The following is a 25,887-nucleotide window of genomic DNA, read 5'->3' on the forward strand; positions in this document are numbered from 1 at the left end:
TCATACTTCTGCATGTGATACGCATGTTTTGATACTTCAGCATATGAGAAAGCGTGTTTCATACTTCAGCATATGATAAAACATATTTTCATACTTGAGCATGTGATAAGCATGTTTTCATACATCATTATATGATAAAGCATGTTTCATACTTCAGCATATGATAAAGTATGTTTCCTACTTCAAAATATGATAAAGCATGCTTTCATACTTCGGCATGTGATAAAACATATTTTCATACTTGAGCATGAGATAAAGCATGTCTCATACTTCAGCATATAACAAAGCGTGTTTCATACTTCAGCATATGAGAAAGTGCATTTCATACTTCAGCATATGACAAAGCATGTTCACACTTCAGCATATGACAAAGCGTATTTCATACTTCAGAATATGGCAAAGCATGTTTCATACTTTAGCATATGATAAAGCATGTTTCATATTTTAGCATGTGATAAAGCAGGTTTCATACTTTAGCGTATAGGATAAAGCTTATTTCATACTTCAGCATATGACCAAGCATGTTTCATACCTTAGCATATGATAAAGCGCATTTCATACTTCAGCACATGATAAAGCATGTTTCATTCTTTAGCGCATAGGATAAAGATTATTTCATACTTCAGCATATGATAAAGTATGTTTGATACTTCAGCATATGATAAAGTATGTTTGATACTTCGGCATATGACCAAGCATGTTTCATACTTTAGCATATGATAAGTATGTTTCATTCAGCAAATGATAAAGCGTGTTACATACTTCAACGTACGATAAAGCGTGCTTCATGCTGAAAAATATGATAAAGCGTGTTTCATATTCAGGATATGATAATGCGTTTTCTTTTCTTCGGCATATGATAAAGCGTGTTTTATACTGAAACATATGATAAAGCGTGTTTCGTAGAGTTCTGGGGACCTTTTCTTTTTACCGTGACACGATCATGAACACATGAAGCGATCTGCACCCATTCGAAGAGTAGTATTTCTTTCGTAAACTCGTCATGTTAAGCGCAGAAAGTTCAAACGCCCGATAATAATCAGTCTCGATTATCTGCCGAAACAAATTCCTAAGCGTAAAAAGGAAAAGTGTTGAAAATATATTGATGGATCTAACCCTATGTGTACTTATATATACCTCTAATATATATCTCTAATCACATTACAGTCATCACAAAACCTCGAAATGATTTTGAAGGCAATTTTCAGTACGAATCCCCTTCGGGGATGACCCGAGGCGTTTCAAATATGGCCTAGTTATGTTATCCATAGACATTTATGTGTTCCTGAAGGTTTAACATCAAAAGTGGCTACTGTTCAGAATGTGGCACATGATGTTTTTTGTTTTTTTGCTGTAACGGATAAATCGGAGTTTTGACAGGTGATTAACATTGCATGTTCAGAAATAACACTTTAAAGCAGAAATCTGGTATTTTGAATAGACATATAATCATTAATGTCAGAAAAATATAAATGATGGGGCCAAAAGTTAGAAATCATTAATGATTACATGCACCCTAAAGCAATACTTCGTATCTATTTTAATAACATCTAATTACCTGTGCCAGACACCTGTTCGGTGTCAACTTCTGTGAAAAAAGTTTACACGAACTGCAAAACAAACTGCATACGTAAAGTACAGGTCGCGTTCTCATGTAAAACGTCAGTTGTCTTTTTTTAGCGAATAATATACCGACATGAAAGTGTCAGTTAACAGTCACCGAATTTGCACTTAACGCTTTCATTGAATACAATGCTTTAAAAGAACATTTGTCCCCAAACACACTCACAGAACCCTCTAATAACGTGCACATTGTGTCATTTACTACCTCTTGATGCTTTCACCTGTCAGCGTATCTTTGCAACAATGACCTTACAACGTTTACGTAGAGGGGAATGTCCGAGTAACTCTCTATTCCTTAAAAATAATGGAGTCGAGGCCTATTATTTTTAAGGAATGGAGAGTTACGAGGATATTTCCCTACTTAAAACTCATCCCTACTTTTACACTTTGACAAAATATTCTGTAGTTGAAAATATTTTAAAAAATTCAAATGCTGCTTCAAGATAATGTACAGTTGACAAACAACTCTCCATTCCTGAAAAATAATGGAGCGTTCAAACAATAGAATGACGTCACAGATGTGTTTTAAGGCCATCTGAAGTTCCGGAATTGACAAGCATATAAATTTGTCATTGTGTCACAAACTATTTACTATCTAATGTTATGTTTTAACTTTATATTATTTTGCAATTTACATATTAAATGTAATGACGTGCAAACCCTGGATTAATATGCAACAACAAAAAATAAAAAATCTTAAAGAAGTTGTTATCCATAAATTGTGTCTACTTTGACCTTGGTTGAACATTGAATTTGCGTAGTTTATGTTTGTAAAACAGTCTATTGACAAGCTAGAAGCAAACCAAAAGTTTCTAATACATGGAATCATAGTAACGATGACAGATCTCTTCATGGGCCTTAATTGTCTGTGGCATTTATTTAGAACAATTGATCAATGACTATTGCTACGACACTGGTTTCAATATGAATGCGGCAATACAGATATATCTGATGACAAAAACGTAGATATTTTCATCTATCAGTTCTTTTCTTTCACTTACTAAATTTCTTACCTAGTCTGGAGCTATAGTAATCAAAATCTAAATAAAAATAAAATATCTTCAGAGTTGACCATTACCATATGTTGTCCATCTTCGTCTATTCATTCACGGACTGGCCCGTGAAGATCCGGGGTAGAATAGATCTTCAGCAACCCATGCTTGCCGTAAAAGACGACCATGCTTGTCGTAAAATGTGACTAACGGGCGTCAGGCTCGCTGACTTGGTTGATGCATGTCATCGATCCCAATTGCATGGATCGATGTTCATGATGTCAATCACTGGATTTTCTGGTCCAGACTCGATTATATAAAGACCGCCGTCATAAAGCTGGAATATTGCTGAGTGTGGCGTAAAACCACAAACCAAACCAAACCATTTACGGACTGTTACTTCGGAATGTATGTAAGAGACAGAAGTATGCACCAGGACGCCACTACAGTGTTATTACTATTGTCCATGCAATACACAGGTGTTAGCATGTTGCTGTTTCATTTATATGTGAGGGGGTCGGGTAGCCTTGTGGTTAAAGCGTTCGCTCGTCACGCCAAAAAAACCGGGCTCGATTCCCGACATGGGTACAATGTGTGAAGCCCATTTCTGGTGTCCCCCGCCTTGATATTGCTGGAATATTGCTAAAAGCGGCGTAAAGTCAAACTCGCCCACTCACTCACTCCTTTATTAGTGGATATATATGTGTGGTATAACCAGTTGTTTTGGACTGTTCTTTATAAATAAAGAATAAAGTAACAGCTAAAATGAGTTCAACATTGTATTTAACAGAGATGATATAAAATATTTAATCTCTAGTAAAAATAAAAATAATAACAATATTGTTTTTTAAATGTTGTAAATGTTTTCATAATTTCATTATCTTTTTGTTGCAAAACAAAATGAAAAAACAAACCTAAGTTAAAAATATAACTAGGGCGAAGCAAAAATATCGATTCATTTATATTGCAACAATATACATAACATGAAGTGAGTGAGTGAGTATGGTTTTACGCTGATTTTAGCAATATTCCAGCAATATCACGGCGGGGGACACCTGAAATGGGCTTCACACATTGTACCCATGTCGGGAATCGAACCCGGGTCTTCGGCGTGACGAACGAACGCTTTAACCACTAGGCTACCCGACCGCCCCACACAACATTAAGCCTTATTAAGTGTTTATTAACATGCACTTAACTTTGTTACCGATAAAATATTTACACAATGTCTCTTTCGACTAAGAAATGTATATTTATATTTGGTGTGTTTAGTCATGTTTATATATCTGGTATTTGTAGACAATGTTACGAAATACATTCATTCCTGGTTTTGTGACGTAATGAGTAAGTGTGTATGGTTTTACGCCGCTTCTAGCAATATTACAGCAGTGTCACGGCCTGGGGGGGTGAAGGGGGGGGGGGGGTCAGAAAGGGGCCTCACAAATTGTACCCATGTTGGGAGTCGAACCCGGGCCTCTGGCGCGACGAGCGAACGCTTTAACCCCACCACCCCTGTGTCGTACCTGTGTGTGACTCCCGCGAGGTCCGCCATCTTGGCAGAGATGTCAACAAGACTCTGGAAACTGCTTACCATGTAACCAACGACAAAGGCATTCTAGAAATACAGAAACAAAGAGTGAGTGAGTATGGTTTTACGCCGCTTTTAGCAATATTCCAGCAATATCACGGCGGGGGACACCAGAAATGGGCTTCACACATTGTACCCATGTCGGGAATCGAACCCGGGTCTTCGGCGTGACGAGCGAACGCTTTACCACTAGGCTACCCGACCGCCCCACAGAGTGAATGAGTGAGTGAGTGAGTATGGTTTTACGCCGATTTTAGCAATATTCCAGCTATATCACGGCGGGGGACACCAGAAATGGGCTTCACACATTGTACCCATGTCGGGAATCGAACCCGGGTCTTCGGCGTGACGAGCGAACGCTTTACCACTAGGCTACCCGACCGCCCCGCAGAGTGAGTGAGTGAGTGAGTGAGTATGGTTTTACGCCGATTTTAGCAATATTCCAGCAATATCACGGCGGGGGACACCAGAAATGGGCTTCACACATTGTACCCATGTCGGGAATCGAACCCGGGTCTTCGGCGTGACGAGCGAACGCTTTAACCACAAGGCTACCCGATCGCTCAACAGAGTGAGTGAGTTAGTGAGTATGGTTTTACGCTGATTTTAGCAATATTCCAGCAATATCACGGCGGGGGACACCAGAAATGGGCTTCACACATTGTACCCATGTCGGGAATTGAACCCGGGTCTTCGGCGTGACGAGCGAACGCTTTAACCACAAGGCTACCCGATCGCTCAACAGAGTGAGTGAGTGAGTGAGTATGGTTTTACGCTGATTTTAGCAATATTCCAGCAATATCACGGCGGGGGACACCAGAAATGGGCTTCACACATTGTACCCATGTCGGGAATCGAACCCGGGTCTTCGGCGTGACGAGCGAACGCTTTAACCACTAGGCTACCCGACCGCCCCACAGACACAAAGAGTGCCCCAGATATGAATGATATAAACTCAAGATATAAAAGGTCGTCACAATAGTAATACATGTATTTGTAATATGATATGATGTGCATATTCCTTCAAAGAAAGTGTTTGTCAGGTATCCCTTGTGTCCCAACTGCACACAATAACTTGACGACAAACAAGCATATACATGTGACCACACATGTCAGACTAACAAAGACAATTGCATTTGGATAAAATGGGCAATGTTAATAGATTATTTGATATTGTTTGAGTCTACAAAGATCAACATGTTTGTTTCCATAAACTGCCAACGATTCCATAAACGTATTGATGATAACTCCACACGCGAATAAGGTTATTTATACTATATCAGCAGCAGTTACATGTTGTTACCATGTGACTTTCTGCAAACATAATATCTTGTGTTTTCCTTGCGACCATCTGCAAACAGAATGTCTTGTGTTTTCCGTGCCACCATCTGCAAACATAATGTCGTGTGTTTTCAGTGCCACCATCTGCAAACAGAATGTCTGGTGTTTTCCGTGCGACCATCTGCAAACAGAATGTCTTGTGTTTTCCGTGCCACCATCTGCAAACATAATGTCGTGTGTTTTCAGTGCCACCATCTGCAAACAGAATGTCTGGTGTTTTCCGTGCGACCATCTGCAAACAGAATGTCTTGTATTTTCCGTGCGACCATCTGCAAACAGAATGTCTTGTGTTTTCCGTGCGGCCATCTGCAAACAGGATGTCTTGTCTTTTCCTTACGTCCATCTGCAAACAGAATGTCTTGTATTTTCCGTGCGGCCATCTGCAAACATAATGTCTTGTCTTTTCCTTACGTCCATCTGCAAACAGAATGTCTTGTGTTTTCCGTGCGGCCATCTGCAAACAGAATGTCTTGTATTTTCCTTACGTCCATCTGCAAACAGAATGCCTGGTGTTTTCCTTACGACCATCTGCAAACAGAATGTCTGGTGTTTTCCGTGCGGCCATCTGCAAACAAAATGTCTTGTGTTTTCCATGCGGCCATCTGCAAACATAATGTCTTGTCTTTTTCTTACGTCCATCTGCAAACAGAATGTCTTGTGTTTTCTGTGCGGCCATCTGCAAACAAAATGTCTTGTGTTTTCCGTGCGACCATCTGCAAACAGAATGTCTTGTGTTTTCCGTGCGACCATCTGTAAACAAAATGTCTTGTGTTTTCCTTACGACCATCTGCAAACAGAATGTCATGTGTTTTCCTTACGACCATCTGCAAACAGAACGTCATGTGTTTTCCTTACGACCATCTGCAAACAGAATGTCTGGTGTTTTCCGTGCGGCCATCTGCAAACAGAATGTCATGTGTTTTCAGTGCGACCATCTGCAAACAGAATGTCTTGTCTTTTTCTTACGTCCATCTGCAAACAGAATGTCTTGTGTTTGCCGTGCGACCATCTGCAAACAGAATGTCTTGTGTTTTCCTTACGACCATCTGCAAACAGAATGTCTAGTGTTTTCCGTGCGACCATCTGTAAACAGAATGTCTTGCGTTTTCCTTACGACCATTTGCAAACAGAATGTCTTGCGTTTTCCTTACGACCATCTGCAAACAGAATGTCTTGCGTTTTCCTTACGACCATCTGCAAACAGAATGTCTTGCGTTTTCCTTACGACCATCTGCAAACAGAATGTCTTGCGTTTTCCTTACGACCATCTGCAAACAGAATTTCTTGCGTTTTCCTTACGACCATCTGCAAACAGAATGTCTTGCGTTTTCCTTACGACCATCTGCAAACAGAATGTCTTGTGTTTTCCTTACGACCATCTGCAAACAGAATGTCTAGTGTTTTCCGTGCCACCATCTGCAAACAGAATGTCTTGCGTTGTCCGTACGACCATCAGCATGATCTATTAATATCGAGTTTCATACGAAAGTCCGAACCATTGTTTAAAGTCACCAGCGACTTATACTTATTTTACTCATGGTTGATTTTACTCATGGTTGATTTTACTCATGGTTGATTTTACTCATGATTGATTTGTGCATTGAAAAAGCCCGGAGTATATGTGAATGTTTGTCCATGATTGAATATCATGGTACTCACCCTAGTGAACAAATGGAAAACATCGACTGAGAACTACACTGACATTAAGCAGCTTCCTGCAGTTATCAGTGGAATTACTTCAGCGCCTATCTGACAAATCATTAACAGAATCTTTATTCAGTCAATTCAGCAATACTGACTAATCGCCACACGTTCAGCGTGACAGCTCTTAGGAACTTTGTCTCCGTCTCCCGTCGGCCATTTTGATGTCTTGCACTTGACTTATTATGACGCGCTGTCACAGCGATTGATATACTGTGGTAGTTTTTAACATATATTGCTCATAACATGGATGTCGATGTAAACACATGTCACATGTACATCCTACAGTGCTAAAAATGGACATAAAAAAGTGGCCCTCACCATATGAATATTTTACTGAAATATCTCACACAAAATCCATATACGATTCTGTCCATATCATAAGCATGTGTTTATTAATCACTCATAAATAGGCATGGAATAAACCTTGTTTTGAGTTTATTCCTGATTAAAAGCGACAGAACCATTGTACGATTCCAACTTTATCATAAGCATGCGTTTCTGAATCACTATCAAATAGTGTGGATACCAGGTGTTCGCGAAAAGGTGTCTCACCGGTGGCACTCCTTCACAAACACATGCAAAGGCAAGTCAACGTTTCACCTGCAAAAACATGGGGATACATATCACAAGTCAAAATAGATAATTGCATCGGACATCATTTTTGTCACTGATGCGTCAAAGTTTTGAAAACCTTGAGTCTAAGGCCTTGAATGTTGTCAAGTCACTTTTCAGCAAGAGTCGTATGAGGCTTGTGGATAGATATTTGGCACTCTGAATGTTTATGCATAGATCTAAATATAAAGCAGATGAGGCGTTTTCACTGGTCTCTTTTATTACTAACTAGGTGGGTGGGTAAATCATGTTTCACCATTATTGAACGACATCAGATCATTGATATATACCTGAAGCTTAAGTTCAAATTCTTGGCTAAATTCCCTTGTCTTTGATTTTGTCAATTCGGGAGAAATCCCATATCCATATGCATAAAGAAAAAAGGGTCAATTGAGTGAGGAGGGGGCAGACACAATAGATTACGTTAAACGCATGTCCACACACAGAGCATCCCCCTACCTTGCTGATAAATGACGAGTGGTCGACGGCGGAGAGGTTGTCGTAGAAATTCCATATCCATATGCATAAAGAAAACAGGGTCAGTTGAGTGAGGAGGGGGCAGACACAATAGATTACGTTAAACGCATGTCCACACACAGAGCATCCCCCTACCTTGCTGATAAATGACGAGAGTTCGACGGCGGAGAGGTTGTCGTAGACGCCGTGGAAGATGGGGAACCAGATGGCGATGTAGCTGAGGATGGTGGACAGGTACATGTTGTCGAAGATGGAGATGGGAACTGCAACCGTATTTACCATTTCTTAGCAACCTGACACAATGTTCGACATTTCTGCATGTTGGTGCTTTATTGAAATGAGATAGATATTTATCAAGGCGTTGGTAATACGTATGTGTCAGTGCACGATGAAGACGTTGATGTGTTATATCATCTAGCAGGAGTTGAGTAAGGAGTAGTATCTGTATAAGATCCGAATAGCAGGTGGTGTGTAAGGAGTCGATGTGTTATATCTATATAGCAGGTGGTGATTAAGGAGTCGATGTGTAATATCTATATAGCAGGTGGTGAGTAAGGAGTCGATGTGTAATAACTAATATATTGCAGTTGATGAGTAAGGAGTCGATGTATTGTATCTATATTGCAGGTGGTGAGTAAGGAGTCTATGTGTTATATCTATATTGCAGGTGGTGAGTAAGGAGTCGATGTGTTATATCTAAATAGCGGGTGGTGAGTAAGGAGTCGATGTGTTATATCTAAATAGCGGGTGGTGATTAAGGAGTCGATGTGTAATATCTATATAGCAGGTGGTGTGTAAGGAGTCGATGGGTAATATCTATATAGCAGGTGCTGAGTAAGGAGTCGATGTGTTATATCTATACTGCAGGTGCTGAGTAAGGAGTCGATGTGTTATATCTATATAGCGGGTGGTGAGTAAGGAGTCGATGTGTTATATCTATATTGCAGGTGCTGAGTAAGGAGTCGATGTGTTATATCTAAATAGCGGATGGTGAGTAAAGAGTCGATGGGTAATATCTATATAGCAGGTGGTGAGTAAGGAGTTGATGTATTGTATCTACATAGCAGGTGGTGAGTAAGGAGTCGATGTGTTATGTCTATATAGCAGGTGGTGAGTAAGGAGTTGATGTATTGTATCTACATAGCAGGTGGTGAGTAAGGAGTCGATGGGTAATATCTATATAGCAGGTGGTGAGTAAGGAGTCGGTGTGTTATATCTATATTGCAGGTGGTGAGTATGGAGTCGATGTATTGTATCTACATAGCAGGTGGTGAGTAAGGAGTCGATGTGTTATGTCTATATAGCAGGTGGTGAGTAAGGAGTTGATGTATTGTATCTACATAGCAGGTGGTGAGTAAGGAGTCGATGGGTAATATCTATATAGCAGGTGGTGAGTAAGGAGTCTATGTGTAATATCTATATTGCAGGTGGTGAGTAAGGGGTCGATGTGTAATATATATATAGCAGGTGGTGAGTAAGGAGTCGATGTGTAATATCTATATAGCAGGTGGTGAGTAAGGAGTCGATGTGTAATATCTATATAGCAGGTGGTGAGTAAGGAGTCGATGTGTAATATCTATATAGCAGGTGGTGAGTAAGGAGTCGATGTGTAATATCTATATAGCAGGTGGTGAGTAAGGAGTCGATGTGTAATAACTAATATATTGCAGGTGGTGAGTAAGGAGTCGATGTGTAATATCTAAATAGCAGGTGGTGATTTTTGAGTCGATGTGTTATATCTATATAGCAGATGGTAAATAAGGAGTCGATGTGTTATATCTAAATAGCAGGTGGTGATTAAGGAGTCGATGTGTTATATCTAAATAGCAGGTGGTGAGTAAGGAGTCGATGCATTATATCTAAATAGCAGATGGTAAATAAGGAGTCGATGTGTTATATCTAAATAGCAGATGGTAAATAAGGAGTCGATGCATTATATCTAAATAGCAGATGGTAAATAAGGAGTCGATATGTTATATCTAAATAACAGATGGTAAATAAGGAGTCGATGTGTTATATCTAAATAGCGGGTGGTGAGTAAGGAGTCGATGTGTTATATCTATATTGCAGGTGGTGAGTAAGGAGTCGATGTGCTATATCTATATTGCAGTTGGTGAGTAAGGAGTCGATGTATTGTATCTAAATAGCAGGTGGTGAATAAGGAGTCCATGTATTATATCTGATAGCAGGTGTTGAATAAGGAGTCGATGTGTAATATCTATACTCACCGACAAAAGAAACGCGAATACTATTCATGTTGACTAATGTATCAAGTATTACTCACATTCAAGAGATATTAGATTGTACAAACGAACATACTGGTATGTTGTGTAAACCGACGCTCATGAAAGCATCACATGTGACGTCATAGATCCATGACTTGAAATGCACTCTTTGCCTCGTGCAGGATTAGCATGTAAAGTTTGAAAATCACGTGTAGCATATCGTGATAAGAATAAAGACACTCTGTGGTAACACTAGACTGATTTTGTCATTAATTGGTACTCACTGGAAACATCTCTTCTTTACGTACATACTTCTCGATATGTGTCTATGGTTCACATTTCTTTTGGTGCGAATAAATATAGCAGGAGTTGAGTTATAATAATAATAGTAGGCTATTTATATTGCACATATTTCCCCACCGCTCATGGGCATGCTCAAAGCGCTATTAGTGAGTAGTATTAGGCTAAAGGATGTTAAAAGATGGTACTTGTTGTTACCCTGTCTGGCGCTCGGCATCAAGGGGCTAAAACATGCTGAAGTTTCCTCAGTCTGTATTCATGTTAGACTGCGGCATGGTATCTCAGTGGGCTAGCACTGTAAATCGGCATCAGTCCGGACTAGTACAAGCAGACACACACACACACACACACGCACACGCACACACACACACAAACACACACACTGTGCATTTGTAAGCAAGGATTATGTCCTACCTAAATATTATCCCGGGGAAGTTTTACTCTAGAGTATAGTATAGGATAGGATTAAACACACTGGTATGGGTTCAAACATCCTGACACTAGAGAATTTCATCCCCGGGATAAAAAATAGGGTAGGATAATATTCACTCTTACACATGCACGTCGCTCCATAAGTGCAACAATCTTGGACGCGACGTTAAACCCCATTTCACCTCACCTCACCTCACCTCACCTCTATGCAGATTCTTACTTCATAGTCTCACTAACCGTTGAGGGCATATTGCCTCCTTATAAGAGAGGACTGGGTGTTCAGAAGTTTCCTCAGTCTGTTGTCAGCTCGCTCCCGCTCCAGCTCTCCACTTTTGTAGAACGCAACCGGTTCCGAGTTAATGCGGATGTGCATATGCTTGAACCTGAAGAAATTGGACGGAACAAGCAATGATAAAAACGCATTGGTTTATGAGATACAAATGAGTAAAGCTGTTTGGCACCAAGGACATTATTGTATCTATGGTCAGACACGATGATTTAAGGGGCTCTCGCACTTTGCCTGGTTGCGTCCCAAGTATGGACCCGAGCTGACTCGGGGGTACTCGTATGGATCTCGCAGCGAGGTCGTCCTAAACTCGGGTAACTCGGGATAACTCGTACTGATCTACGAGGGTTTTGGAACTGCTCAAAACAGTCGGGCCGCCAGCCAACTCCTATGAAACTCGTAACAAACTCGTAACACACTCGTCCTACTCGTAATACCCTCGTGGCGACCTCGTGGTGCTCGTACAGAACTCGTATGAGCATCGTGTGCAAAATGTATTGCCGAGTTGACCGAGTCTAATACGAGCTATACGAGTGTAATTCCCGCCGAAATATTTAGCCGCTCGTAGCCACCTCCTACCAAAGTCGTACCAAACTCGTACAGCTCGTATGGAGATCATTGTGCTCGTATACAACTCTTAATAGACTCTTAATTGGACTCCTGTTTGACTCCTATGGGGCTCGTAACACACTCGTAGCCTACTCGTATGATACTCGTACATATATAGTCTCTTCCCGAGTCCTAAGCGAGTTAGGCTCGGGAGACCTCGGCAACCACCTCGGCAAAGTGTGAGAGCTGCTTTAAGATCGAACCTGAACAAAATACAACTACTGAACTGATTCATTTTTGAGAAAACAAGACATTAAGGCAAAACGTGAGCATCCCCATGGTCACTAACTGTGCTCCCCTCCTTGCTGATCTGTTTCTTAATGCTTATGAATTGGAATTTCTGCTCGGATTGGCAAAGTCAAAAGAAGGTAATTGGGCCAAAAAGTTTAACTTAAGCTTCGGGCATATTGATTGGTTCATAACCATCAAATAGCCAAGTTCCTTTGACGGATTTACCCACCAGAACTAGAAATAGAGGAGGCCAGTCAGATCGCCTCGTCTGTTCCATATTTAGATCTATGCATAAAGATTCAGAGTGACAATTTAAGTTGTAGCATTATCATTCGGGGTACATGGGGTTTTATGCGCCTCTCGTTAGGTTTCATACCACGAGCGCGGAACGCATAAAACCCCATGTACCCCGTGTGATCCAGCTGCAACGAATTTATCTTATCTACATGTTTTAATTGATAGAAAACAGCTGTCTGGTTGAGCTGAGGTTAACGTGTGCTGTCACGTGACTATCTTTGTCTCGGAAAAAGCAAGCGGGGTTTGTTAAGGAATTTATTCTCCCGCTGGGAAATGTATTTCCCTCAAAGGCGGGATACATAGTGTTTTATCACGATCACGTGGACCAATCAGATATCAACGTTATGAAATGAAATATCAGATTGGTACTACTTTCAGTGTTTACAGACATACATGGTGTCGCCCTTTTCAATCAACTTGGTCAGAATTAACCAATGGCAATCTGACGAAGTTACTGGTATAATTGTTATCATCACAAAAACAATGGTTGAAGATGCTGAAAATTGCTTACCAAACACACACACACACACACACACACACACGGAAAAAAGTATGAGGGATTTGTTAAGGAATTTATTTATTTGTGTCCAGCAATATTCCAGAAGCTATTGCCTTTGATGTCAACATTTCACAACTTTTGGTGTACAATCGAACATCCGTTTTCTACCAAGATTCAGAGAGCGTCATCCGACTCTTATTCAAAGGTTGTTTGATCAAGGTCACAACATTCAAGGCCTCAGTGAAGCTTCTGTAACGGCCATAAAATTTCCGTGATGGGATTCGAACCACGGACCTTCTGATCAGAGGTCAGACGCCTTGTCCACATGACCAAAGAGGTTAACCCCGTCAGCAAGCTGACAAGGTAAGGATGTCATCTGTGGGGTGACTCCACGCCCTGCTACACTTCCAAAGAGTGTTATGGTGGACATGTGGGTGACATTTCCAAATTAGACGCATCTATGACACAAAACGTAATTTTCTATCTTGACTTGAACTATATGTTCCTATGTTTTTTTCAGGTGAACAACTGACTTGCAAAGGCATGTGTTTGTGACGGTTGCAATCGATGTCTCCGCCTTGTCGTGCCTGGTTAGCGAAAATCCAATTTTCCCTAGTATCAGAAAAGCGAAAACCCAAGTTGGGGTATTTGTCCTACGAAAGCGAGAAATGAGTAAATGCTATAAAAACACCGGACTACCGTAGTTTAGATTAGCGCCCGTGCTGTTCAAACAGAGGAGAGGAGAGGAGATTTACTAGAGACTCGTTTCGTAAAAAATAATACAGTTGGATGTTTAAACACAGGAGAAGAAATGATCAGTTTCTTAATTGAACAAACAATTAGTTTCTTAGTTGATATGGGTTATGATACCGATGAGTTTAGAGGAGAGTCGTTTCTTAAGAGTATGTATTTGATGGTATATATAAAGAGTGCAAGAATTGCAGTTAGATCCGCTATCTGTCATAGATCTCCTAAAGCCAAGAGATGCAATAGCGAAGGCCAAACTAACTCTATTTCTGAGAGATGGACAGCTACTCGAACGTATATAAACAGAGCAGCCAAGGATAGAAATGAAATCATATCAATATAAGAAAATAGAAATCATATCAATACAAAAACAGAAATTATGTGAACACCAAACTCACAATAGATAGGTGTACCCTACTCACACACAGGAGTCCCAAAGAGGGACAGGTCAGCCGAAATTGCCTAGGCAGAAGGCGACCTCCTAAACACTTAATGCAACAACAACAACAACATTTATCTATGAGGTCAAAATGGCTAACGCACAAGTTCGAGTGACCATGGTCAGCACTTGTTTTATGAGAGATTCAAGTTTCGTTGTAAGAAAACGGTCCGTGAGAAGAAGTATTGGAACTGCGTTGTTGCTGCCTGCAGAGCGTCGGTGATCACTGAAAACGGCATTCTTCAAGCGGCTTTGCAGGTAAGAAAATAATGCACATGATAATGATGAAAATAATCTTAAAGACATAGACTCAAAAGACTTTGCTTAACAAACTATTCAGTTATTTATTTTACTTATTATTATTACTTATTTTTAGATACCACAGGTATTTGTCACATGTATTTATTTGTTTATAGTTAATATTAGTTAAAATGCAATTATTTAATTGCAGGTGAACCATACCCACCAACCTATCCCATATGAGATGGAAGTGGAATCTTTTAAGTCCAAGCTCATCCACCGTGCTAAGACGGAAACAACGCCGATTCCAACCATATACGGAGATGAGATTTCCAGACTTCGCCGCCACCACGTCGAGTTCCAGACGACCAGCTTAAGGAAATTCCTTCCTTTGCATCCCTGAAGACCATTCTGTACCGACAACGCCACAAGAACCTTCCCAAACTTCCTGCCACCCGACCTGAGATTAATCTTGAAGGACAGTGGACATTGACCGAAGCAGGAGAACACTTCCTTCATCGCATCGACAACGACATTCTCATCAAGGTCGACGACGTCTGGCTCCAAGCCATCGCTGACGGTCCCGCGGGTCCCAAGGTCGCAGCCTTCATGGACTACGTCAGGACAACGTGGGTGGAAGGACGCCAGTTCGGACCTGAGATCTGGAACCATTTTGGTAACCAAGGGCATCGCACTAACAATAACGTCGAGGGGTGGAATCACAAACTCAACAAACTTGCCAGGAAGAGCCATCCGAACATTTTTGAAGTTGTTACGCTATTTCAAAGAGAACAATCTAACGTAGAAGTCGCCATTCAACGAATTGGAGCCAACTGGTCAGCACCACCCAGAAAGAGAAGATACCGGCTGATTGACAACCGTCTTCAGGCTCTGAAAGACAATCTCGTCAACAACGTCATCGGCGAAGTTGAGTACACAGATCACGTTGGTGACCTGATCCACTTGGAGTGAATGACTTGAACACAACGTGTATGCCAGTGCAACGGCAAATTTATTATAGAATGTATTTATGTATTTACCATTATATTTTAAGATATAAGTTATTGTTGTTTTTGTAGAAATTATAATGTACATCTATGAAATATTAAAGTATTAGAGTTATTAAATTTGTTAAATGTAAAGTACTTTTGTGCAACTATACTATACTTCAGCATCTAATAAATTACTACTGTAATTACGGTATACGCATTTCTGTGTTTTTCTTGTAATTTGAGAGTCCCGGTATAGCAATATTCCGTGTTTACTGTAGCGTGACCAGTCTTACTGTAGCTTCACGAAAGCGAAGAGATTTTAGAGTTGATTATGGCTAGGTTTCGCTCTCCCGGCCCAGAACCGTTTTAAATACTGTGCACCTCACCTGAAGTCACCTTCTCGCTTCTTCTGCTGGTAGAAGATGTTGACAATGGGGGTCATGAGGAAGTAGTTGACTGTCGTCGTTGCTGCAAACAGTATTATCACACCAACTGGTCCACTGTACCCAGTGCTGCCACACAGAATGAGGAATAGGCATTATTATATATATGATTTTATTATTGTTATTGTTGTTGTTGTTTAGACAATCGTGAAATAATGACAAATTATTGGAAAAATTACGAGAAAATAATCGCAGTAACGAGAAAATAATTGAAATTACGAAAATATAATCGAAATAACAAAAAACACTATGGAATAGCGAAAACATAAACAAATAATGAAAGTGAAAAGAAACTTCCACTTAAAATAAATTTATGCTACCAAAGTGACACCATTAGGATTTCGTATTTTTTAGGCAGATCTATTCCTATATACTTGACAATGTCAGAAGTTTCCCGTTAGTTTAAAATGTGACATTTTAAGTGGGCCAAGATGGATCCGTATCCTTAAAATAAAGTGTTTTCTCATTACTTCGATTATTTCTTGGTTATTTAAAATACGAGAAAATAATCAAAGCAACGAGAAAAATTCTAAATTATGAGAAAATAATTGAAATAACGCGAAAAAAACGAAATTTAGACTGAACACATGGTTACCTGGGTAACTGTGTTTCTGATTAGGAGGCACGGTTACCTGGGTAACCATGTTTCTGATTAGGACACACGGTTACCTGGGTAACTATGTTTCTGATTAGGACACACGGTTACCTGGGTCACTATGTTTCTGATTTGGACACACGGTTAGCATGGTATGTTTCTGATTTGGACACACGGTTACTATGGTATGTTTCTCATTTGGACACACGGTTATCATGGTATGTTTCTGATTTGGACACACGGTTATCATGGTGTGTTTCTGATTTGGACGCACGGTTATCATGGTATGTTTCTGATTTGGACACACGGTTATCATGGTATGTTTCTGATTTGGACACACGGTTATCATGGTATGTTTCTGACACAAGGTTATCATGGTATGTTTCTGATTTGGACACACGGTTAGCATGGTATGTTTCTGATTTGGACACACGGTTACTATGGTATGTTTCTCATTTGGACACACGGTTATCATGGTATGTTTCTGATTTGGACACACGGTTATCATGGTGTGTTTCTGATTTGGATGCACGGTTATCATGGTATGTTTCTGATTTGGACACACGGTTATCATGGTATGTTTCTGATTTGGACACACGGTTATCATGGTATGTTTCTGACACAAGGTTATCATGGTATGTTTCTGATTTGGACACACGGCTATCATGGTATGTTTCTGATTTGGACACACGGTTATCATGGTATGTTTCTGATTTGGACACACGGTTATCATGGTATGTTTCTGATTTGGAGACAAGGTAATCATGGTATGTTTCTGATTTGGACACACGGTTATCATGGTATGTTTCTGATTTGGACAAACGGTTATCATGGTATGTTTCTGATTTGGACACATGGTTACCCCTGGGTAACCATGTGGCTGATTTTAACACGGTTACCTGGGTAACTACGTTTCTTATTTTGACACTCGGTTACCTGGGTAACTATGTTTGTGCTTTTGACACACAGTTATCTTGGTATCCATATTTCTGATTTTGACACATGGTAACCATGGGTTATTTTCGAATTTTTCACACACGTTACCATTGTTATCTTTCAGATTTTGACACACGGTTACCTGGGTAACTATGTTTCTGATTAGGACACACGGTTACCTGGGTCACTATGTTTCTGATTTGGACACACGGTTATCATGGTATGTTTCTGATTTGGACACACGGTTACTATGGTATGTTTCTGATTTGGACACACGGTTATCATGGTATGTTTCTGATTTGGACACACGGTTATCATGGTGTGTTTCTGATTTGGACACACGGTTATCATGGTATGTTTCTGATTTGGACACACGGTTATCATGGTATGTTTCTGATTTGGACACACGGTTATCATGGTATGTTTCTGACACACGGTTATCATGGTATGTTTCTGATGTGGACACACGATTATCATGGTATGTTTCTGATTTGGACACACGATTATCATGGTATGTTTCTGATTTGGACACACGGTTATCATGGTATGTTTCTGATGTGGACACACGGTTATCATGGTATGTTTCTGATTTGGACACACGGTTATCATGGTATGTTTCTGATTCGGACACACGGTTATCATGGTATGTTTCTGATTTGGACACATGGCTACCCCTGGGTAACCATGTGGCTGATTTTAACACGGTTACCTGGGTAACTACGTTTCTTATTTTGACACTCGGTTACCTGGGTAACTATGTTTGTGATTTTGACACACAGTTATCTTGGTATCCATATTTCTGATTTTGACACATGGTTACCATGGGTTATTTTCGGATTTTTCACACACGTTACCATTCTTATCTTTCTGATTTTGACACACGATTACCTGGGTAACTTTGGTTATGATATATACACACGGTTACCTGGGTAACCATGTTTCTGAATTGGACATACGGTTACCATGGTATGCTCTGATTCGGGTAACTACGTTTCTGGGTATGTTTGCAATTTTTCACACTCGGCTACTATGGGTATGTTTCTCATTTGGACACGCAGTTACCTGGGTAAATATGTTTCTGATTTGGACACACGGTTGCCATTTTATTTTTCTGATTATGACACACGGTTATCTAGACACGTTTCTCATTTTAAAATAAGGCTACCATGGTACAGTCCTCATTTTGACACACGGTTACCATGGGTATATTTCTCATTTGGGCTTAACGCCTACGACCATAGGTTTCTGGAACGCAACTCTGCACAGCGAATTTGGGCGTCTTAGACGACTGGGCAATAACTAACTGGTAAGCTAACTAGTGAGTCTTCATAAACTGACCTTTTCGCAGCGTCGTACGTGTAGTAGATGATGACGGCAGGGGTGATGACGATGTTAATGAAAATTTGACTGAAGAGGTTACATAGACGGTCAGTATCCTGGGTCAGCCGCTGGTCACTATAGAATAAAGAGTGAGTGAGTGAGTGTGTATATACCATTAAGCAATGAAACGGTTGTAGTAGTTTTGTTTGTTTGTTGTTTAACGCCGCACTCAGCAATATTCCAGTACGGCGGTCTGTGAATGATCGAGTCTGGACCAGGCAATCCAGTGATTGACACGCAACTGGGATACGATGACATGCAACAACCAAGTCAGCGAGCCTGACCACCCGATCCCGTTAGTCGCCTCTTACCACAAGCATGGGTTGACAGGCTGCAGACCTAATATACTCCGGATCTTCACGGGTTGTATTATTGTGGTAGCTGCATTGACATGAACAATAGGGAAACAAAAAATACATGCATGACGTACATGGCTGGCATCAGCAATCACCCAAGTCGTCACCCCGGGTCTGCGCAGGACCCAATACGTCATGTTTGATTTGCTTATTTGTTGTTTAACTCCATCCAAAGATATATTCTAGCTATATGACGGCGGTCTGTCAATAATTGAGTCTGGGCCAGACAATTTTATGCTTGTAGTAACAGCTTGTGCTTAACGTGGTGGTGACTTTGGTGGTGACTTGGGTGGTGACTTGGGTGGTAACTTGGTGACTTTGGTGGTGACTTGGTGACTTGGGTGGTGACTTGAGTGGTGACTTTGGTGGTGACTTGGTGACTTTAGTTGTGACTTGAGTGGTGACTTGGTGACTTTGGTGGTGACTTGAGTGGTGACTTGGTGACTTTGGTGGTGACTTGGTGACTTTGGTGGTGACTTTGGTGGTGACTTGGTGACTTTGGTGGTGACTTGAGTGGTGACTTGGTGACTTTGGTGGTGACTTGGTGACTTTGGTTGTGACTTGAGTGGTGAATTGGTGACTTTGGTGGTGACTTGAGTGGTGACTTGGTGACTTTGGTGGTGACTTGGTGACTTTGGTTGTGACTTGAGTGGTGACTTGGTGACTTTGGTGGTGACTTGAGTGGTGACTTGGTGACTTTGGTGGTGACTTGAGTGGTGACTTGGTGACTTTGGTGGTGACTTAAGTGGTGACTTTGGTGGTGACTTGGTGACTTTGGTGGTGACTTGGTGACTTGGGTGGTGACTTGAGTGGTAACTTGGGTGGTGACTTGGTGACTTTGGTGGTGAATTGAGTGGTGACTTTGGTGGTGACTTGGTGACTTTAGTTGTGACTTGAGTGGTGACTTGGTGACTTTGGTGGTGACTTGTGTGGTGACTTGGTGACTTTGGTGGTGACTTGGTGACTTTGGTGGTGACTTGGGTGGTGACTTGGTGACTTTGGTGGTGACTTGAGTGGTGACTTGGTGACTTTGGTGGTGACTTGGTGACTTTGGTTGTGACTTGAGTGGTGACTTGGTGACTTTGGTGGTGACTTGAGTGGTGACTTGGTGACTTTGGTGGTGACTTGGTGACTTTGGTTGTGACTTGAGTGGTGACTTGGTGACTTTGGTGGTGACTTGAGTGGTGACTTGGTGACTTTGGTGGTGACTTGAGTGGTGACTTGGTGACTTTGGTGGTGACTTGGTGACTTGGGTGGTGACTTGAGGGGTGACTTGGGTGGTGACTTGGTGACTTTGGTGGTGACTTGGTGACTTGGGTGGTGACTTGAGTGGTGACTTGACTTATTGCGTGCCTTGTATCCCGACAGCGTTGGTCATTGGTCATGCCATAAATCATATATGTCTAGCATCCCGGGAAGATTCCGGGTTATGATTGGTCTTCAGCTACCCATGCTTGTCGTAAGAGGCGACTAACGGGATCGGGTGGTCAGGCTCGCTGACTTGGTTGCTGGATGTCATCGTATCCCAATTGCGTGGATCGATGTTCATGATATCAATCACAGGATTGTCTGGTCCAGACTCGAATATTTACAGACCGTCGTCATTAGCTGGCATATTGCTGAGTGCGGGGGTAAACAACAAACAAACGTCTGTAGAGTCAACACTCGTTGTTGTAAGATTGAGTTTGACTTGGTTCCCATACTTAACTAACCGACACAACAGTCACTAACATACAAGGACGCAGGCCAAACCTGGAGGCGGAGGAGAGACTTGGCAGCCCTTGAGAAGGACACTATGGCATATAAGTTGCACTCTGCATTTGTTAGACATTTAAATATGCATTACTTTCATTCAGAATTGTGAGTGAGTATGCTTTTACGCCTCTTTTAGCAATATTCCAGCAATATCCCGGCGGGGGACACCAGAAATGGGCTTCACACATTGTACCCGTATCGGGAATCGAACCCGGGTCTTCGGCGTGACGAGCGAACGCTTTAACCACTAGGCTAACCGACCGCCCCTACCTTCATTCAGAACCTCTCTCTGTAGTCTATAGATACCACGTAAGTCTATTGAGAAGCTATGATATACTGTCATCTCCTTAATATTGTTTGTTTGTTTGTTTTTTAACGCCGCACTCAGCAATATGCCAGCTATATGACGGCGGTCTGTAAATAATCGAGTCTGGACCAGACAATCCAGTGATTGACATCATGAGCATCGATCCACGCAATTGGGATACGATGACATTCATCAACCAAATCAGCGAGCCTGACCACCCGATCCCGTTAGCCGCCTCTTACGACAAGCATAGTCGCCTTTTACGGCAAGCATGGGTTGCTGAAGACCTTTCCCACCACGCATCTTCACGGGTCCCTGAATATTGAGAGACCAATAATAGTCAATCGTATGGTCATCCATGGTTGAGGATTGTGGACAGACTCACTTCCAAAAGCGCACCATTGTATTTTATAAAGGAGACAAAATATTTTCACTGCTGCAAGGAATACAATTTTTTCCTCTGAAAGGCGGAGACGAATGATGGTGTTCGGACATACATGTTGCAGGATATCCCGTGAACAATTATTGTTGTAAATCTTGAGCCGTAATGAATTTTCCAGTACCAAATTAAATCAAATAGTTGGACGACAAAGGATAACAAACGGGTTTTATCGAGGATTCGAACCAAATGTATACTTGCAGCATCGGACGTAGGTCTAAAAAGTACTCATGGAAATGAAAAAAACCCTGTTTTGCTGGATTTAATAATCGACACAAAGCATTACGTAGATGTAAATACGAAATAACAAAACAACTGGAAAAGTACTAGTCTGGATTTGCTAGTTTTATCTCAGTGCTCAATACAAAATGTATTTTACAGGAGTCAATTTGTAGGCACTTTCAACATTCAAAAATAAAACTAAGTCTAAATTGACATGGCAGAAACAGGCTATAGGCATTATTCGAATTAGCCTGGAAAAAAGTTATCAAAACAACAATAAAAATAAGAGCTATGTTTATGTACATAATAATAATGACATGTAAGTTGTTGTTTGAGAAGGGAATATGTTACTTTTGATATTTTGACGATGATTCACTATCCCACAATGCCACTCACAAATCACTAACAACTCACAAATCACATGCACATGGGTTTCAAGCACCTGTTTTCACCTGTCGTCAAGGTGTCATAGGTCATGGACATTCACCTTGATCTACTAACACCTGGCTATGCTCAGTTTCACAATAGTCTGTTTTGTTCATATTTTTACACACTTTTACGTGTAAAAGTACATAAAAACCTTTGATACGCTGTATTTGTGAAGGGGAGGGCCGCTCAGACCGATGTGTCAGGTGCTTGGTAAGGACGATTCTGTGCTAACGCTTTAACAATGGAGTGTACAGCTACGTACGGGTTATCTATGAGTGTGCTTCCTATCCCCACGTGGTAGTATTTGATGTCCTGGAAGTACTGCTTATGAAGGTTGCGCCCGACGAGTTCTCGCCACGTTACGTACAGATACGAACCTACGAATGTCTTACTGCTGTAGATCTGAAATGGAAAGGGTGTGTTCAATGTGTATTTGGTACCTCGGGAATATATATGCAACAATTTTCAGATATGTCATTAACAGTTTTTAACCCTGTGCAAGGTGAGGTGAGGTAAAATGGGGTTTAGCGTCGTGTCCAAGATTATTGCACTTATATGGCGACGTGCATGCACGTGTGTGTGTGTGTGTGTGTGTGTGTGTGTGTGTGTGTGTGTGTGTGTGTGTGTGTGTGCTTGTCCTAGTCCGGACTATAAATATTTATAGTGCTAGCGGACTGAGATACCCTGCCGCAGTTTAACATGAATACCCCACTCAGACACAGTATACTGACTCCGAGCCGACCAGTCCTTGTTTCATCCCCTTAATACCGAGCACCAGACAGGGCAACAACAAGTCCCATCTTTAAAGGTCTTTTGGTATGACGCTGAACCTTCCGCACTCCGGGCGGACGCTCTACCACTAGACCACGGAGGCGGTCTAACCCTGTACAAAAGGTAACCATCACCAAAGTGTTTGGTCACTTTCACAAATATCTCGATATTTGCAACAAATTCGCTTTGAAAAATATCTCGATATCTGCAACTGTCCACTTTGACAAATATCTCAGTATAAGCAACAATTGACTTTGACAACTTTGTCGATACATGAAGGTGCCCTTTCCCACTGTAATGCTCGCTCGGTCATCCTGTGTCACGTACCAGACATTCGGCCAGGATGAAGCCTACAGATTTGGCCGTCTGGGAAGCGAAACCACTGCCATCTCTTTCCCCCAGAACCTTGTAGTATCCGCTAGCAATGAACCCAACCTTGTTGATGACGACTTGCTCTGAGCAGAAATACAAATACACGTGCATATCAGCCCAGTGTGTTTCTGGATATATTATCCATACGAATAACAACTGTATAATCGAGCCTTCGAAATGCATCTTTTAAAAATCGTTTTATGTTTATTGTACTGTTGATGTGGAAATGTTCTTACCTAGAACTGAGAGGACGAGAAGGGTAACTGTGAGTAGTGTGGTGATGTGTTTCCATGTCGGGAACATGGTTTTCAACAGCCGCCATAGTCGCTTGACGAATACTGTGTCCAACTTGTACCTGTGTCGTATAAGAACACATACGTCAAGGTCAAGGGTCGATAAATACTAGGGGTGACTATTGAGGCATTTTTGACTTTTGCGATACTATTGCGATACTATTGCGATAGTTAAAACAACTATTGCGATACTATTGCGATAGTGGCCCTACTATTGCGATACTATTGCGATAGTTTTCACTTGCAATTATAGCAGGCTTTAGCAGCATATATATTAGCATTTTGACTGACACGATCAAAATAATTATAACTTTCTGATACTATTTGTAAAGAAAACAAGAAATGAGAAGACAACAAGTTCAAATTGACCTCTCAAAAACATTTTAATACAAAATTTCACTTCATGTAACTGGTAAAGACTTAGGTTACTGTAGTGTTTTGGCACCAATGTGAATGAATGTAACTAAATTACTAGTATTTGACTATACAAACTGTCAAACTCTTTAATTGTCACATTGGCATTCACTGAATGACTAAATGCGATTCAACATATCAATTAGGAAACAAAGTTGACAAAAACTGACATGTGGCTATCGTGAGACAAGCAATCGCAATCAATCGATAGTTCGATGTATCGTTACATCACTAATAAATAGTACCATCTGTGCCGGTGTCGTCTCTAGGGCGCATCGTCTCTCCTTCTAAAAGCCCATGTACTTAAGTAAAGAGTGACCATTTCCACATTTCAATATTGAAAACGATATCTCAATGTTTCCATTTTTACCGATTCATATTTTTATTCTAAACTCTTATCATCATCTTCATCGTCATCATCACTATAATCATCATCACCATAATATATGCCCTCACCACCATCAGCAACTTCATTTGATATCACGGTTCAGACGAATGTACGTCTAATAGTATATGGACTTATGTGAAAAATAACAAGTTTTTGGGGTAGAATTTTGGCAATAAGCAAAATACTGATCAGGGACAAATTATGTTGCCAGTTTTTCCACGAACATTTGATTTGGGTGTCAATTTGGCCGCCATTTCTCATCCGCTGTCGGTCACATTTAAAAATGCTAACAGTCTTTGTTATTATGACACATAGGCGTGATACATATCAAAATGAAAGCTATTTCATTGATACAAATAAGTCCTTTATACCTCAATTAAAAAGAAAATTATCTGTCAAAAACTGATGTCACTATTATTGTCCCTACTGTTGTTATGATAATTATTCAACCACTGCTACCTCAACTACCTCCTTGAAAGGGCACAGTTGGCCAATTCGCCTAAGGCGCCACAATTCGCTGTGCAGAGTTGCGTCCCTTGGGCGTGCAGGAAACCTATGGTCGTTGGTTCAAATCACAGATTCGCCACGATTCGCCTCACCAAACGCACACGCCTTGATGTACCTGGGTCTCCGCCTCACATTTAGAGGCTTGACTTCAAGACATTAAAATGATTATTTTCCAAAACAGTCTCCTTACATGAGGATATAATTTTGCCAACGATGTTGGAGGGCTTTTATCTCTGTTTCGAAGATGTCCTTTTCTTGGCTGTCCCCAAAGCTCTCCACACCTTGTGGCGTTATCGTTCAGGTCGAAATGGAATCCGGCTAGAGATGTCTTCATGTTTAGAAGTCGGAGCTAGATCAGGACAATAAGGTGGGTCCTGAATGAATTCATGGACACACTCGTGAATTGCAGCCAAAACAATGACTGATATGTGCTCTAGCTCATTGGACCGCCTCCGTGGTCTAGTGGTAGAGCGTCCGCCCGGAGAGCGGAAGGTCCGGAGTTCGATCCCCGGCCGCGTCATACCAAAAGACGTTAAAAGATGGCACTTGTTGTTACCCTGTCTGGCGCGCGGCATTAAGGGGCTAAAACAAGGACTGGTCTGCTCGGGGTCAGTATACAGTGTCTGAGTGGGGCATTCATGTTAAA

General features: G+C 41.1%; 1 protein-coding gene across 1 annotated transcript in view; it reads right to left on the reverse strand.

Moving 5' to 3' along the window:
- The window catches only part of LOC124151126 (lysosomal cobalamin transporter ABCD4-like), a 49,195-nt gene that overhangs the window by 18,598 nt on the left and 4,710 nt on the right, over positions 1–25,887 (reverse strand). Inside the window, exons 2-9 of the mRNA XM_048403147.1 lie at positions 23,876–23,994; positions 23,595–23,722; positions 22,759–22,898; positions 18,947–19,063; positions 16,021–16,146; positions 11,532–11,677; positions 8,473–8,600; positions 4,139–4,230 (exon numbers count right to left, since the gene is read on the reverse strand). Of these exons, the coding sequence (XP_048259104.1) occupies positions 4,139–4,230; positions 8,473–8,600; positions 11,532–11,677; positions 16,021–16,146; positions 18,947–19,063; positions 22,759–22,898; positions 23,595–23,722; positions 23,876–23,994 (996 nt within the window). The remainder of the gene's footprint in view (positions 1–4,138; positions 4,231–8,472; positions 8,601–11,531; positions 11,678–16,020; positions 16,147–18,946; positions 19,064–22,758; positions 22,899–23,594; positions 23,723–23,875; positions 23,995–25,887) is intronic.

The sequence above is a fragment of the Haliotis rufescens genome, unplaced genomic scaffold (assembly GCF_023055435.1).
Source record: "Haliotis rufescens isolate VD_foot unplaced genomic scaffold, xgHalRufe1.0.p SCAF_3, whole genome shotgun sequence".
Lineage (NCBI taxonomy): Eukaryota > Metazoa > Mollusca > Gastropoda > Lepetellida > Haliotidae > Haliotis > Haliotis rufescens.